At 40.9% G+C, this 15,449-nt stretch overlaps 2 protein-coding genes across 3 annotated transcripts in view; one reads left to right on the top strand and one right to left on the bottom strand.

Annotated features, from left to right (window-relative positions):
* The window catches only part of ctnna2 (catenin (cadherin-associated protein), alpha 2), a 338,765-nt gene that overhangs the window by 149,378 nt on the left and 173,938 nt on the right, over positions 1 to 15,449 (bottom strand). The gene's annotated exons all lie outside the window — the stretch shown is intronic.
* lrrtm1 (leucine rich repeat transmembrane neuronal 1) lies at positions 6,960 to 14,244 on the top strand. The gene has a single exon (XM_061680524.1). It carries the CDS (start codon positions 8,150 to 8,152, stop codon positions 9,725 to 9,727), a length of 1,578 nt encoding a protein of 525 aa, XP_061536508.1. The 5' UTR covers positions 6,960 to 8,149; the 3' UTR covers positions 9,728 to 14,244.

The following is a 15,449-nucleotide window of genomic DNA, read 5'->3' as shown; positions in this document are numbered from 1 at the left end:
TTGATTTAGTTTAAAAACGGATGTTTGACACTGACAGCGTGACTGCTCTGTGTTGTAACATAGGTAAATCACTGTCTGCTGCTTCTGTCACAAGGGGATCACCTTGCTTTGGAAATCGCTCGAAGCAATTCAGACGGCCATTAAATCTCACTGTGAGTCACTATTCATGCACACATACGAGTAAGAGGGAGCAATGAGTATTTAGCTGGGTGAACTCTCTGTGAACTCTCCGTGAACTCAATGCTGAAAATTAGTCTCTGCTTTTTCAATATTGCAGTGTATATAAATATCACCCCGGATGTATTGCTGTGCAAACCTTTGTTCTTTCTTTAATGGTACAAATGTTTCATTGTTTATTTCATTGTTCCAGTATGTCTTTAGGTACGTTTCTGTTTGTTTGTTTTGTGTGTCAAGCCACCACCAATGTCTCAAAATGTTGAAGATGGATCTGCAGAATGTCTCTGTTCTGGAACACTGATGGTGCATGCAGAGGGAAAATGCGCATCACAAATCCTCATAATCATCGTACTTTGGGAAGTTTTAAACAACCATCTTCCTCCTGTCAAACAAATACTGTTGTTAGAAAAGTAATTACATTGTTATACCTGTTCCGTTAACCACTGTAAATCCATCCATCCATTCTCAACACAGCTAATCCTTGTTAGGGTCGCGGGGCGCTGGAGCCTATCCCAGCTGACTTCGGGTGAACGCCGGACTACACCCTGAACTGGTCGGCAGTCAGTCGCAGGGCACATATCGACACGGACATCCATTCACACTCACATTCACACCGTCACTGAGTGGGAACTGAACCCACGCTGCCCACCCTAAAGTCAAGCGAGTGTACCACTACACCATCAATGACCCTCCACTGTAAGGTTATTTGTTAATTTAGCATTGCAGAGAGACCTACTGGTTAGCACCTCTGCCTCACAGTTCTGACATTCGGGGTTCTAATCTCAGCTGAGATGGGCTCCAGCTCACCCACGACCCTAATATGGACAAGTCCTATAGAAAATAAATGGATGATGTATTGCACATTGACTGAAAGTTACAATCAGAAGACTGCTGCTTGCTACGCACTGATTTATAAAAAGATTGTGTATGTAATAAAAGACAAACATGGTGAACAAACAAACTCATGTCAGCCCTTTGTCCACTGAAAGCAACCTCAATCTGCTGAAGGTTGGGGTCCCTTGTGTACACAGAACCATCTCTTCCAACGCCACTGACAGCCACACTTGTATACATATCTCTACCACAATCCTTTCCCAGCAACCCATCGACATTATCTCTGAAATGGATGGGCCAATTAGTCATCATCATCTACATTGTTTTGTTGGGCTCATACAGTCAAACTGTTTCAATAAATGATTTTAATAATGGGCTTGTAATCATAGATGCAGATTTTTTTTGGGGGGGGTTGTTTGTTTATGTGATCACTCAAATGAATTCACCCTAACAATACACTGTAACCTCAAACCACTGCACAACAGAAAAATTACCAGAATGAACTGGGGTTTGCACCATATGTCCTATATGTTGTATGTGTCCACAAAGAAAGGCCACAAAATGGCTTGTAAGAGTCGTGTCTGGGTTCTTGTATTGTTATAAAAATACATTTAAACTTGCAAAAGAGAAGGTAAAGGTTCTACATGATGCTATCCATGAATCAATTTATTCATTCATTCATTCATTCATTCATTCATTTTACATACCGCTTATCCTCACTAGGGTCGCGGGCGTGCTGGAGCCGAGCCCAGCTAACTCTGGGCGAGAGGCGGGGTACACCCGGAACTGGTCGCCAGCCAATCGCAGGGCACATATAAACAAACAACCATTCACACTCACATTCACACCGACGGGCAATGTAGAGTCTTCAATTAACATACCATGCATATTTTTTGGGTTGTGGGAGGAAACCGGACTACCCGGAGAAAACCCATGCAAGTACGGGGAGAACATTTAAGCTCCACACAGGCGAGGCTGTGCTAACCAGTCGGCCAGCGTGCCAGAATGAATTTATGCATGGTTTATTTTTACTGACTTGAGTTCAATCATAGTAATGCACATGGCAGGAGGTTAAGGGCAAATGTTAACGTTTGGTCAAACACGAAACCAGTGAGGGATCGTTTTCATTAAAAAAGTGTTTTCATATCATTGACCATGTTCCTGTAATACAGTGTTCCCCAACCTTATTTGCACCGGGGACCAGTTACGAGTCGGCATTTTTCTCACGGACCTGCCGTGGTGGCTTTCTGTGTCGAGCACAAACCTAAGACTGTATCTGTATCAGAGCGGGCTTGGTGCGTGAGAGTTAACTGTTGTGACAAACCCGTATTTTAAGTAGGACTCCTGATATAGTGCTGGTTCATTCGCACACGTTTCATTCAAAAGAACAAATATTTTCAGTTAACGTAATGAGCTGAATTAGTTTATGAAATGATTTCGTTCTCTGAGCTCTGCCGCCGTTAGCCAGACCGCTCGGACCGGAAACAGAAGTGTTCGAGCCGGCTGGGAGCGGAAATGGAAGCGTTCTGTGCAGTTGCGACGTGTCAATTGAGACGCGCAGCTGTTGCGGCGGCGAAGATCCGGTCAATTTTCAAAATAAAACACACTGACACGCGAATTGCAATACAACAGAAATTATATAAATTGGTCATTCTTTCTCTGCGGCCCGGTAACAAATTCCTCACGGTCCGGTACCGGTCCGCGGACCGGTGGTTGGGGACCACTGCTGTAATAGATATGCTGAAATACAAACACACAGATTTTCCTCGCACATCCCAAAAACATGCATGAATTGGAGACTCTAAATTGCCCGTAGGTGTGAATGTGAGTGCGAATGGTTGTTTGTTTGTATGTGCCCTGCGATTGGCTGGCAACCAGTTCAGGGTGTACCCCGCCTCCTGCCCGATGACAGCTGGGATAGGCTCCAGCACGCCCGCGACCCTAGTGAGGAGAAGCGGCTCAGAAAATGGATGGATGGATGTTATGTTGCCTGTTTGTATGTGTTTATACAGCTTATGTGTACCATCCATCCATTCTCAACACCGCTTATCCTGGTTAGGGTCGCGGGGCGCTGGATCCTATCCCAGCTGACTTTGGGCGAAAGGCGGACTACACCCTGAACTGGTTGCCAGTCAGTTGAAGGGCACATATACACACAGACAACCACTCGCACTCACACCGTCACTGAGTGGGAACTGAACCCATGCTCCCTGCACTGAAGTCAAGCGAATGCACCACTACACCATCAATGACTGCGTTTGTGTACCAAAATTATTTGGAGAGAAATAAGTGCCGTGAGTTTGATGCTGATTTTCGTTAGCTGGTCAATGGTGTTTTTCATTCCTTGTGTTTTGGCTTTGAGCTAGCGATTTTTGTGAACAAAAATGTGATGTATTTGAATATTCAATAGGTGTAACTCTTTTGTCATGTCTGTTCAGTTTTACAGTGAAATTCAACAGGAATGTCAATAAACGACTTTAAGCAAGCAACATTCACTCTTACTCCTTGCTACTATGTTAGCACCTGAGCAAATTGTTGTTATGATCACGTGGGCTCTGCGTGCTGTCCAGGTGCTGCTGGATGCTGGATGTTGCTAGTATAGAATGGACTGCTTGTATACTGTGTTACATCACCTTTCCTTTTAACAACACTCAAGTGTTTGGGAACTGAGGACACTAATTGTTGAAGCTTGTGGAATTCTTTCCCATTCTTGCTTGATGTACTACTTAAGTTGCTCAACAGTCCGGGGTCTCCGTTGTCGTATTTAGTGCTTCATAATGCGCTACACATTTTGAATGGGAGACAGGTATGTACTCACACTCTTTTACTATGAAGCCACACTGTTGTAACACATGGAGAATATGACTTGGCATTGTCTTACTGAATTCGGCAAGGACATCCCGGAAAAAGATGTTGCTTGGATGGCAATATATGTTGCTCCAAAACCTTTATGTACCTTTCAGCATTATCGGTGCCTTCACAGATGTGCAAGTTACCCATGCCATGGGCACTAACACACCTCTATACAATCACAGATGCTGGCTTTTGAACTTTGCGCTGCTAATAATTCAGATGTTCCTCTTCCTCTTTGGCCTCGAGGACACAACATCCATGATTTTCAAAAATGATTTGAAATGTGGCACATCTGCCTCACAGTTCTGAGGACCGGGGTTCAAATCCCGGCCTCGCCTGTGTGGAGTTTGCATGTTCTCCCCGTGTCTGCGTGGGTTTTATCCTGGTACTCCGGTTTCCTCCCACATCCCAAAAAACATGTGTGGTAGGTTAATTGAGGACTCTAAATTGCCCGTAGGTGTGAATGTGAGTGCGAATGGTTTTTTGTTTATATGTGCCCTGCGATTGGCTGGCGACCAGTTTAGGGTCTGCCCCGCCTCTTGCCCGAAGATAGCTGGGATAGGCTCCAGCATGCCCACGACCCTTGTGAGGAAAAGCGGCACAGGAAATAGATGGATGGATTTGAAATGTGGACTTGTCAGAGCACACTTTTCCACTTTGCATAAGTCCAGTCCAGCTCTGATGAGTTTGGGCCGAGAGAAGCTGGCAGCGTTTCTGGGTGTTGTTGATATACGGCTTTCGCTTTGCATTTATACGAACAAGCGATAAGAAAGAATCGATGGTAATTCAAATTGAGCTGTCTGAAAAAATTAATGCCGAATGAGAATTTTCGCCTTTGAATGAGCACAAATCAAAGAATAACGTACCATATGTTATTACGTACTTTATTTACTTTACTTTCTTTTGACAAGCGCTGCAACACTGGCATGCTGCAGTTAAATTCTGTGTCTGGCCATTCTGCAGCCATTTTGACTTAGTGCAATTGACTTTTTTCAAGATTATCGCACTACTAGTCACTTTAAAATGCTTAAATTTAATAGTCCCTGCACCATATTATCGCCCTATTTGTCATTTCAAACTGCTCTAAATTGCTAGAGGGCTCTTCATCATTTGCAGAATTGTCAAAAAAAAAAAATGTATCGGCATTATCACATCACCGGTAATATTTCATTGTTCAGTGACTCTGTGTGTAGTGCACAACAGTTTTTTTGCTTTTTTTTATGTCTCAAAAGTATTTTCTGTCAAATGACTGTCTGTTGTGGTACAACAGTGGCTCCAACTACCGGAGACCAATTCCTCTTCTGTTTTTTGATATACTCGGCAAATAAAGATTATTCTGATTCTGTACATGTGCATATGAGTTATTGTAGTGCAGCCTTTAGCCATTCCCATGAATTACGGAGTCATGTCCCCCGAGACAATAATTTCCATGGAACTAAGTGTCCTATGGCCGTGCCTGAGGAGCTGCAGAGATATTAATGGCAGACCGCAACTGCAGCAGATGAACTGGATGAAGTTGTGCAAGATTCGTTTAACATATCGTGGTAGATGATTGATGAGAGCCGGCTTTTTAGCCGCTTGTAAGGAAGCAGATGTACCCAGCCATCATGGATTTACGTATTTTACGGCACCGAGACCGACTCAAAAGACACCATGGCCACGATACAGCGAGGGATCCTGGCTTAAGTAAGCCACTTTAAACTAAAAAGAAGTGTTTTGGCAACAACTTTTTCCAGAAGGAAAAGTGGTTGCTAGAGTCTTGTCAGTGTAAATGTGTCAGTCTTTTGTGGTGTTGTGATGAAACCTAAAAAGAACTGCAACCAGGGGGCTTGATAGTTTTCAAATAATCAAATTGGATTTTTCATTTGTCAGACAATGACATGTCTTTATTTCAGTAATGATTCAGTTGTGATTGGCTAGTCATTCGTTACAGTCATTGCGAATAGTGATTGGGGATTTCGATGCTGAATCCTAGGTCTAGTATCAATCCAAATTCTAATGAAGCTGGGATGTTGTGTAAAAGGTAGATAAAAACAGAATACAACGAATTTCCAAATCATTTTCAACCTATATTTAATTAAATTCACTACAAAGACATTTGCTGTTCAAACAGATTAACTTTATTTTTTTGAAAATATTCATAGATGGCTGGGCGGCATGGTTCAGTTGGTAGAGTGGTTGTCTCCCAATCCAAAGGTTGTAAGTATGATCATTGGCCCCTGTGACCATGTCAAACTGTCCTTGAGCAAGATACTGAACACCCAGTTGCTCCTGATGCTGTGTCATTAGTAGGTGAATGAGGAGACAGTGTTAAAGTGTTGAGTACTTTGAAGGTAGAAAAGTGCTATACAAGTGAAAATTCATTTACCAAGCCCATAGATAGATAGATTTATAGATATGCATTGTAAAATATTGTTGAGTCACCATTTATTTAAAATCTAAATCCCTGTAATTATAATATTCATGAATGACTGAAATCTGACATGTTCAATTTAATGACATGTCAATGAATCTCTAAATAAAATTAACTCAGTGAGTACAAAAGGTCAAGTGAAAAAAGCAAACAGACCTAAGCAATGGAAATCTTTGCAATAGATCATCATCTAATTAATTGGCTAATGACACAAGCCAGTGACCGTGTCCCTAGAAGTGTATGAGATATCCGAAGAACAAGAATATGGCTTTCAACTCACTAACCATTTACATCTGTATGCAGAGAGGACAGTCTGGAGCTAATTGACAATGATGGAAAATTCAGGACAATGGGATTTGTTGATCAAATAGACAATGCCATACTCTCACCTCTAACCATTGGCTTATTGTACTCTAGCTATGGAATACAATTCATCTTTCAAAGTTCTCTCACTGAGGTCAAAGAAGGCAGACATTATTTGGCCCGATATATGGGAAACAGAGGGAGAGAGAGAGAAGAAGAGGCGAGAGAGAGAGAGACCGAGAGAGAGATTAGTTTCATTAAAGTGCTGGGTTTAAGCCCAGCCCATTTGGAATATGTAAAATGTCTTAGGCACAGAGAAAAAAAAAGAAAATCGCAGCAGGAGAACGACAAGGAGGTAAGAAGGAAGAGGAGGAGGCGAACGGCATGACCAAGTGAGTGAGCAATCAAAGCAAAGAGAGCGAAAGGGAGAGCAACAGAGAGAGAGAGAGAGACAGAGAGAGCGAGAGAGAGAGAGAGCGAGAGAGAGCTCTCCGAATTGTGAGTGGCTTACGACACTCAGTGAACAGTCTGTGTTTCTGCATGCACTGTCAGTGTACCGGTCTGCTGCGAGGGATTGCGCGCTCCTTTGGCTTCCATATTTACCGCCCCTGCTTGCCCACCAGCTCTAACCTTCAGCACCCTCTTCCATCCGGCTGAAAAATTCCCCGGAGAACAAGGGAGGGAGTGAAACCTGCAAGCCACTGGGGATGCAAGAGGCTGTTTTTTCGTTTTTTTTCTTCCTTTGAACCCACATCTGCAACTGACATGGAATACTGTCAAATAAGAAAACAGTGAACTGGGTTCACCTCTTTAAGTCTTTTTTTTCCCCTCTGTCGCCAGCATCCATCACTGAAAGCATGATTAACCGCTTGGACGGATTAAAACCTTACAAGTTAATGATTGTGTAATATATATCCCGGCAGACCTGCTGAAACTTAAGCAAGTGGAGAAAAGCAGAAGATATTTTTTTAAAAATGTACTCTTCACCTCATGATCATTGCAGCAGAGGACTGCGGAGGAGCTGAAGAGATCGAGCTCATACATACAGACTGGGGAACTTGCGCTTTCTACCATCTCCCCACTTGGATTCCGTCTCTTTCACTTGAGGAGAACTAAGACATTGTAAGCCTGCCAAGGATCTGGTGTCCGCTGAAAGGAAAGAAGGGAGGGGGTGATGGTGAATTTGTACCACAGTAGGGTCCTTTTTAGATCCACACATAATTAGTGTTGGGGCACAAAGCGGGACGCTGAATGGAGATTGTCAGCTTTTGGATAGGGGTGAGTAGGAATCTTTTCAGATAAGATTGATCTATGAAGACATTTTTTTCATCTTTCCTCTCCACCCACCGTTTGATCTCTATCATAAGCAAAGAGACTTTATCATTTTGGACAAGGATTTCCTCAGCTGACCAAATGAGAAAAAATTAAACCCGTGTTGAGATAAAATACATACAAAGAAAAAAAAGCAAACAAAATCAATAAAATATGATGTTCTAGATATGATGTGATAGGTGGACAAAAAATATCCAGAGTGAATGGACATTTGCTCTGTAAAATCCCTGGATATTTATGCTGATGGATTTCCTTCTAATTGGACTGTATTTAAAGTGGCCAGTGAAGAAGCCCCCTGGGTTGATACTGTGTTCGTTGGGCATTTTTTTAAGAATGGTTTCCATGGTGGAGGGGGTTTGTCCGAGGCTGTGCCGCTGCGACAGCAAGCTGCTGTACTGTGAGGGGTTGAATCTCACAGACATTCCCCAGAATTTGAGCAGCGCCATGGGCTTGTCCATGAGAGAGAACAACTTGACTGAACTGCGTGAAGGCCAACTGGCTGGACTGTCACAGCTCACCTGGCTCTACCTTGATCATAACAACATTGACATTGTGGAGGAGACTGCATTTGACAAGCTAAGGCGGGTCAAAGAATTAGACCTGAGCAGCAACCGAATTGAGGGCCTGCCAAATGGTACTTTTAGGCCCCTCCCAAACTTGCGCATCCTGGACATCTCATACAACAGGCTGCAGGCTCTTGAGCCTGACTTGTTTCATGGCCTTAGAAAGCTCACCAATCTGCATTTGCGCTACAACGCTCTCAAATTTGTGCCAGTACGGATTTTTCAAGACTGCCGCAGCATGCAGTTCCTCGACTTGGGATACAACCAACTGCAGAGTCTAGCACGGAACTCCTTCGCTGGACTCTTCAAATTGACAGAGCTGCATCTCGAGCATAACAAGCTGGGCAAAGTCAACCTAGCCCATTTTCCTCGGCTAATCTCTTTACGTATCCTGTATATGCACAACAATCGAGCAACAATTGTTGTCAATACCCTGGACTGGACATGGCATTTCTTGGATAAGATTGATTTATCTGCCAATGAAATTGAGTACATTGAGCCACATGTCTTTGAGAGTGCACCCAACCTCAAGGTATTGATGCTAGACTCCAATCGGTTGACTTCCATGGACCAGCGCATCTTGGATTCATGGTCCTCCTTGAACAGCATTACCCTGGGAGGGAATGATTGGGAGTGCAGCCGCAATGTTTGTGCCTTGGCCTCTTGGCTGAGTGCCTTTCGGGGGCAACGTGACAATTCATTGCTGTGTTCAAGCCCAGACACTGCACAAGGTGAGGATGTCTTGGATGCCGTCTATGCTTTTCAGCTCTGTGAAGATCCCCCACTGGAAGTTACCTCAGCGGGTCTGCATGCCTCCACAAGGGACCTGGTCCAAGGTGGCTCTGTGTTCCTTGGCCCATTTACCCCCAACCCTTATGATGGTGAAGACGGTAAAGCGGTCCCCAGTTCTTTCACTGTCACAGTGGGACATGACGACCTGGAGAGTACCATGCAGATCCACAAGGTTGTGACTGGCACTATGGCACTCATCTTTTCCTTCCTCATCATTGTGCTCATGTTATATGTGTCATGGAAGTGCTTTCCAGCCGGAATAAGGCAACTGAGGCAATGTTTCAGCAGTCAGCGTCGTAAACAGAAGCAAAAGCAAAGCATGCAGCAGATGGCTACGATTTCTACACCAGAGTACTATGTTGACTATAAGCCTAACCATATTGAGGGAGCTCTGGTTATCATAAATGAATACGGCTCCTGTACTTGCCAACAGCAACCTTCTCGGGAATGTGAGGTGTGACCTGGGGCTGACAGCACGTCGCCCCCCCCTTGATTAACTGACGATCGGCTAATAATGTTTTTGATACACTGAAACGGAAGGATTAAATGTATATTTTGGTCACACTTTACACAGCTTCTCACTGTGATATGGAATGAGTTTGCTTCAAGCAGCTGATCATTTTGCTGTTTCTTTAGTAATTTGATGCTACAAGGCAAAATGGGCTCCTGACGTTTGGAACCGTTGATGTAATAGCAACACTGAGAGGAATACATTAGAAGCTGCGCACACTTTTTGTTTTCCCTTGAGTGATGTATATTTTAGCTTTAATGTGTCTTTCTACTTCATTGAATTGTAATTAAGCTGTGGAAACAAACAAAAAAAGAAATAAAAAATATTTGTATTATGGTAAACAATATTTGACAAGGATCTAACATATATAAAAACATATTTAAGTTGGATTAAAAATGTAAAGATACAACAACGTGTAAAAATGTTTAAAGAAGTGGAACTGTTAAAAAAATGCTCAAGATATTTCTTTTGTAAACTAAAAAAATATTTAAATAAATGAATTGCTATTCACAGTGAAAACACTTGTATGTGAGACGCTTATCAGAAAGGATGGATGACAACATTGCTTGGCAAGCAATACCTCTGCAGTCCTTTGACCACAAAACAAAAACAACAAAACTAGCTAACTAACTAGATATGAAAGGGGCAGAGAGATATTTGCATCTCAAATGTAATGTCCATGATTTACATTTTACTCAATCTATTTTAAATGACGTGTGTTGATTAATGATTGACTGTGTTGGTTCACGAGCAGTGAAGTTTGATCCCCTTTTGCTTTAAAATAACTTGATCAAGTAATTACATTATAATCATTTGGCACACTTTCAAATCATATCTGTGTACCATCAAAGTAAAGAAAGCAGAATGTCAACTATATAAATCACTCATTGCTAATTCATCTTTGGCTTTCCTGGTGGCTTCACTGAATCAAGCACGTAGAGGACAACTACCATTTAAAGCAGACTTACTTACATTTAAAATGCAGATTTAAATCACTAAAATAGGGTAATCCACCAGCTTCAAGGGAGACGCTGACTTATAATATTCTGTGTTTTCATGTTATGTAAAATGTTTGTTGTACACATTTTCATGTGTATATACATATAGATACTTTTTTTTGGGTGTTGTGTACATGTTTTATTTCCTGTGTCATTTGACGTGAGCTGCTGTATTTTGTGGGAGGAGGTGGGGACTGTAAAATGGAGACGGAGGATCTCAACAACTGCAGAAAGAGGGGACAGACTGCTCTCTAGTGTGCATATATTTACAGAGTGTGGCTGCCTTTTGCCTATTGTACACTAGATTCCGACTCTCAACTCCCACAGCAGTGGAACCATATGATGACTTTACAATGGATTTTGTCAAAAAAAAAAAAAAAAAAAAATCAGCATCATTTCGTGTTATTTTGATATAAATTCAAATTATGTTTACAAAGTGTTATTCAGGAGGAATAATAAATCAAACAAACATGTTTTCAGAATTCACCCAAGACAATCTTTCTAATAATGGTGAAAGGTGATGCATATGTTTTGAACTCAACAAGGCCAGTGGGCACATAATAGTATCCACGCTACATGTTCAGAATTTGTAAAGACTTTTACTGGGTTTGAGCAATCACTTAACTTTTACTGGGCTGTTTATCCTTCTGTGGATGGGTTGTGAAACTGAAATGGAATTTACGGCAGTATTTTGTGGTTTTGTGTGGAGGGACAAAACAAAATTGCAACCGCTGAAAATTTTATTTATACAGTATACTGGTAATTATTATTATTATTATTATATATTTGGGGGGTATTACCCACTTGCTTCAATACTTTTCTGAAATTAAAATTTTCTGAAAAAAAAGTACATTTCAAGATGTGCCCTATAAAAGAGTTGATAAATGCCAGTTGGGTAAACAATGATTTGCAACCAAAAGGAACTGTATTTGTAAAGAATATGACCATATATACAGAACATATATACAGTATATATGTATGATGGTACATGGTAGAGAGATTGGAGGTGCAAAGTGAAAGAAAATTTGTCTTTTGGTTATTCAAATATATACCTCACACAATATTCAAGTTTTCAACCCAATCCATCCCTGCCAACATTGAGGGGGTGAACTGTTCAACTTTGAAGTAATTCATCAGTGAACATTTATCAGGGAAGGATAATGGTTATTAGTTGCCATGTGAGATTTATGATCCAGTTCATATTTGACCCATTTGAAGATTCGACATGACTGTTAATCATAAGCTGATACCCTGTAAATGCAAAACGCCGCATGTACAATGGGGTATCCGGATGAGGAAATAGATTCAAATTATTCTCTCGTCATCATACCTGTCAAGTAATTTTGTTCTTAGCTGTCCTTCAAGGTACGTCACCGTCTGTTCAACATGTGACTGATAAATCTTAAGAGTGTGAAGCTTCATTTATTTAAATATTGGATGGCGCCTGTCATTGAGGGGAATGTTGGCACCACAATTTATTTCAGTTCACTTTTTTCTTCAATAAGCGATGAGAGCAAAAGGTTCTGGAGAACATCTGATCATTGAAAAAGCTTGGCTGACATTAAACTACTTTCAATTTATCTCCATTCCTGCTCACCTTTACTTTTCCTTCACTTTTGTCCCATCTCTCCCTGTTTTCCTCTCAGATAATAACTGTAAATGTGGGGGGAAATGGAACAGTTCATTGAAATGAAAACAAGATCATATGTCTGCTTGACCTATGCCTGGGGGAATAATTCTCTGAGGGGAGCTACTTGTATATGTTGGCTGACTAGATCAATGAAGCTCAATGAAAACCAATGGCGTTGAATGGTGAACTAAATACCCAACATGATGAATACAGTTCTTGTTGCTGGATGATTCTAATCTAATTGATATTATTGTATAGTATGAATACTAACTTCACAAGGATAGTTGGCACTCAGAGAGTGATAGGGCAAGTGACTGCGTGACTTAGCTTGGAGAAAGGGGTGCTGACTTGCTCAAGGGCATTTTTCCATCAATTAGCTGTAATTTCCTATTGTCCGCAGTGGGATTCATGCTGTAAACATCAGGTTCCAAAGTCCAGCTCCTTCCAGATGAGCTACTGCCGCCCCACCATAACAGGGTGTTCTGATGACTGTCAGACACATGACACATTCTGCTTCTTTCTCAGCATTCAGTGTTATGATCCCAGCTGCTTGCCAGCAGCATGACATACAATACATGCCCATTCGTAGCTTTAACCGTGTGCACAACTGAGCACATGCACATGCAATCCGCACACAGATCCAAAAGAGACAAAGAAATAGCTCGATGTAGGTCAATGTAGCAAATTATGAGAGATCATGTGAATTTACAATGGTATGCAACTACTGATACAAAGAGTAAAAGGTCACAGCAATCCAGACATGAAACGTGGTGAAGCGCACAAAGAGGAACATTCTGTTGAGTGTGAACACCAGGTAAAAGGTCAAACATTAGATTTCAAGGACCCTAACCAATACAAGTAGTTACAAGCTGAAATGGGTACCGTGAAATATGTCTATCCATGGAAACCTGGCTAGGAGGTCTTTTTAAACGCTGCAGCATGAATAATGTGGTCTATGAACCACTTGGTCAGTAGGTCTCGCTCTAAAAATAGCATACAAAAGCTGTCTTAGTGATAGAAGTATCTCATGTTTCAAAATAACACACCACAATAATGAGGACATATATTGGATGATGTTTTAAACTGGTTAATAAAAAAAATCCACAATAATTAAGAACGGGCCTGAAATAGCTGCGAATACTGAATTTGGAATCCTTGATGGTTCTCGTCAGTTCTTCAACCGGCCTCCCAACACAAAGCTGCACATCATATTTTGACAGCTAGATCCGCCGAAAACCTGTGAGTATTTAACCAGCTCGAAGGGACAACGGATTTGTGTCACAGCGTGTGCGCTCATGCCACTACGTCACTCCGCAGACAGACCTTTAAGAAATGGCTTGCAGCAAACACCTTGACACAAAAACAAAATCCTTGAAAAAACAAATTAACCTAGCTTCCTGCGAGGGGTATTGATTGAGCAACATTTTGCCGTGTCATTGGGACTAGGGCTGTGCTGCATAATAAACATTTAACACCCCCTCATAACTAGATGCAGAGCTAAATCACGGGTGGCATGTACTGCAGTGGGCTGCAAGGAGATGGTGATGACGAATGGCAATGCGTGGGTGGCTTTGCACTGCTTCTTTTATAACAGGTGGGTTATAATCAGGATCACCACACTAAGAATGAACAGTACTGTCTTTGAGCCTTAAACTGTTCTCGGACCAGTTCTCTCATTGTTCACTCCCCTCTAAATGTCACCTTCTTTTCAGTAGGATATTACGGCATAAAAAGTCAAGGAGAGACATTTGTTTACAAACCCTCCTCATGCATGCTGTAAATACATTCAACGAAATAAGCAAAATATGATAAAATATGTAAACTACACTTCAAGCATTGCAGGGAACGTATTATTATGAATAATAACAAAATCTGAATATATAATACTTCTCGCACAACAAGTCCTCCCACCTCCTATAAAATGAGCAAACTGTCAGAATATTAACTTTATTAAAACAGACACAGGTCCAATAGGGCACTTTAATTACATTCATTACAGGGGCTAATTCTGCGGGCGGCCTATAGCAAGCGGCTCATTTACATGCAGTATGGGTACCGCTGAATAAATAATAATGACGGCGGAGTCATTATTCTTACGTACATATGGCACAGTAGGTAGACCTGTGGATGCAGCTGCAGAGGGTGAAAGTGCTAAGAGAATGGGGGCAAGGTTGGAAGCTGAATATTCATTACACTGACACAGATGAAGGTAAAGGAACTGGAAATTAATGGTCATCGTTATTACCGGTATTATTATCATTGTTTGGTCATTATTATACATGATGTGTTTTGTTTTCAATTTTCTAGGCCTGTGCCGATTTTTCCTAATGCTTTGCCTCACTCTTAAAATAAATGATCAGGGTCAGTCTGTGAGATAATACGTGGCAACAGCTGGGTCTACATCTGGGACTCCATGTAACCAGTCTAATAGCACATGTGGGTCAGTCCCTAATATTCAGAGTATTATGGTGGCTGAAATAAAATTAAAAAAAAAGCTTTACACAGGACTGAACTGATGATTTTTTAAAAATGTATAATTAATATCCAAAATACTTGTAATCTTGTTTTGATAAAATCTTATTTATATTTAGCTAGTTCAAGCAATGAGTATTTTATTTTTTCATTTAATGTATGCTGTTAAGCTAACAATTATTTATATGATGGCCAAATTTTGAGTTGAAGTCAAAACTACTTTTTTTTTTTTTTTTTTTTAAGAGAAGTAAATAAGAAAAAAAAAAAACATCAACTTTCGTTGTTTTTCACATTTTTGGTAATTATTCATAACTCTGATCTTAAAAGAATTCTGGTCAGCGCATGGTAATGAATTATATATATATATATATATATATATATATATATATATATATATATATATAATAAAAAACAGTTTATTGTGTCATTTACCAATAAAAAATAATTAAATACAAGTGTTGTCAGAGTATGAATATTGTGTCTAAACTATCCCAGTGAAAGGGGAAAAAAATACACTCAAAGTTAAGGATAGCTTCAAGTGTCATTATTACAATGTTGTGTGTGTGTAGGT

The sequence above is a fragment of the Phycodurus eques genome, chromosome 6, assembly GCF_024500275.1.
Source record: "Phycodurus eques isolate BA_2022a chromosome 6, UOR_Pequ_1.1, whole genome shotgun sequence".
Lineage (NCBI taxonomy): Eukaryota > Metazoa > Chordata > Actinopteri > Syngnathiformes > Syngnathidae > Phycodurus > Phycodurus eques.
The sequence above is the reverse complement of the archived record's forward strand: the minus strand, read 5'-3'. Positions and strand labels throughout refer to the sequence as shown.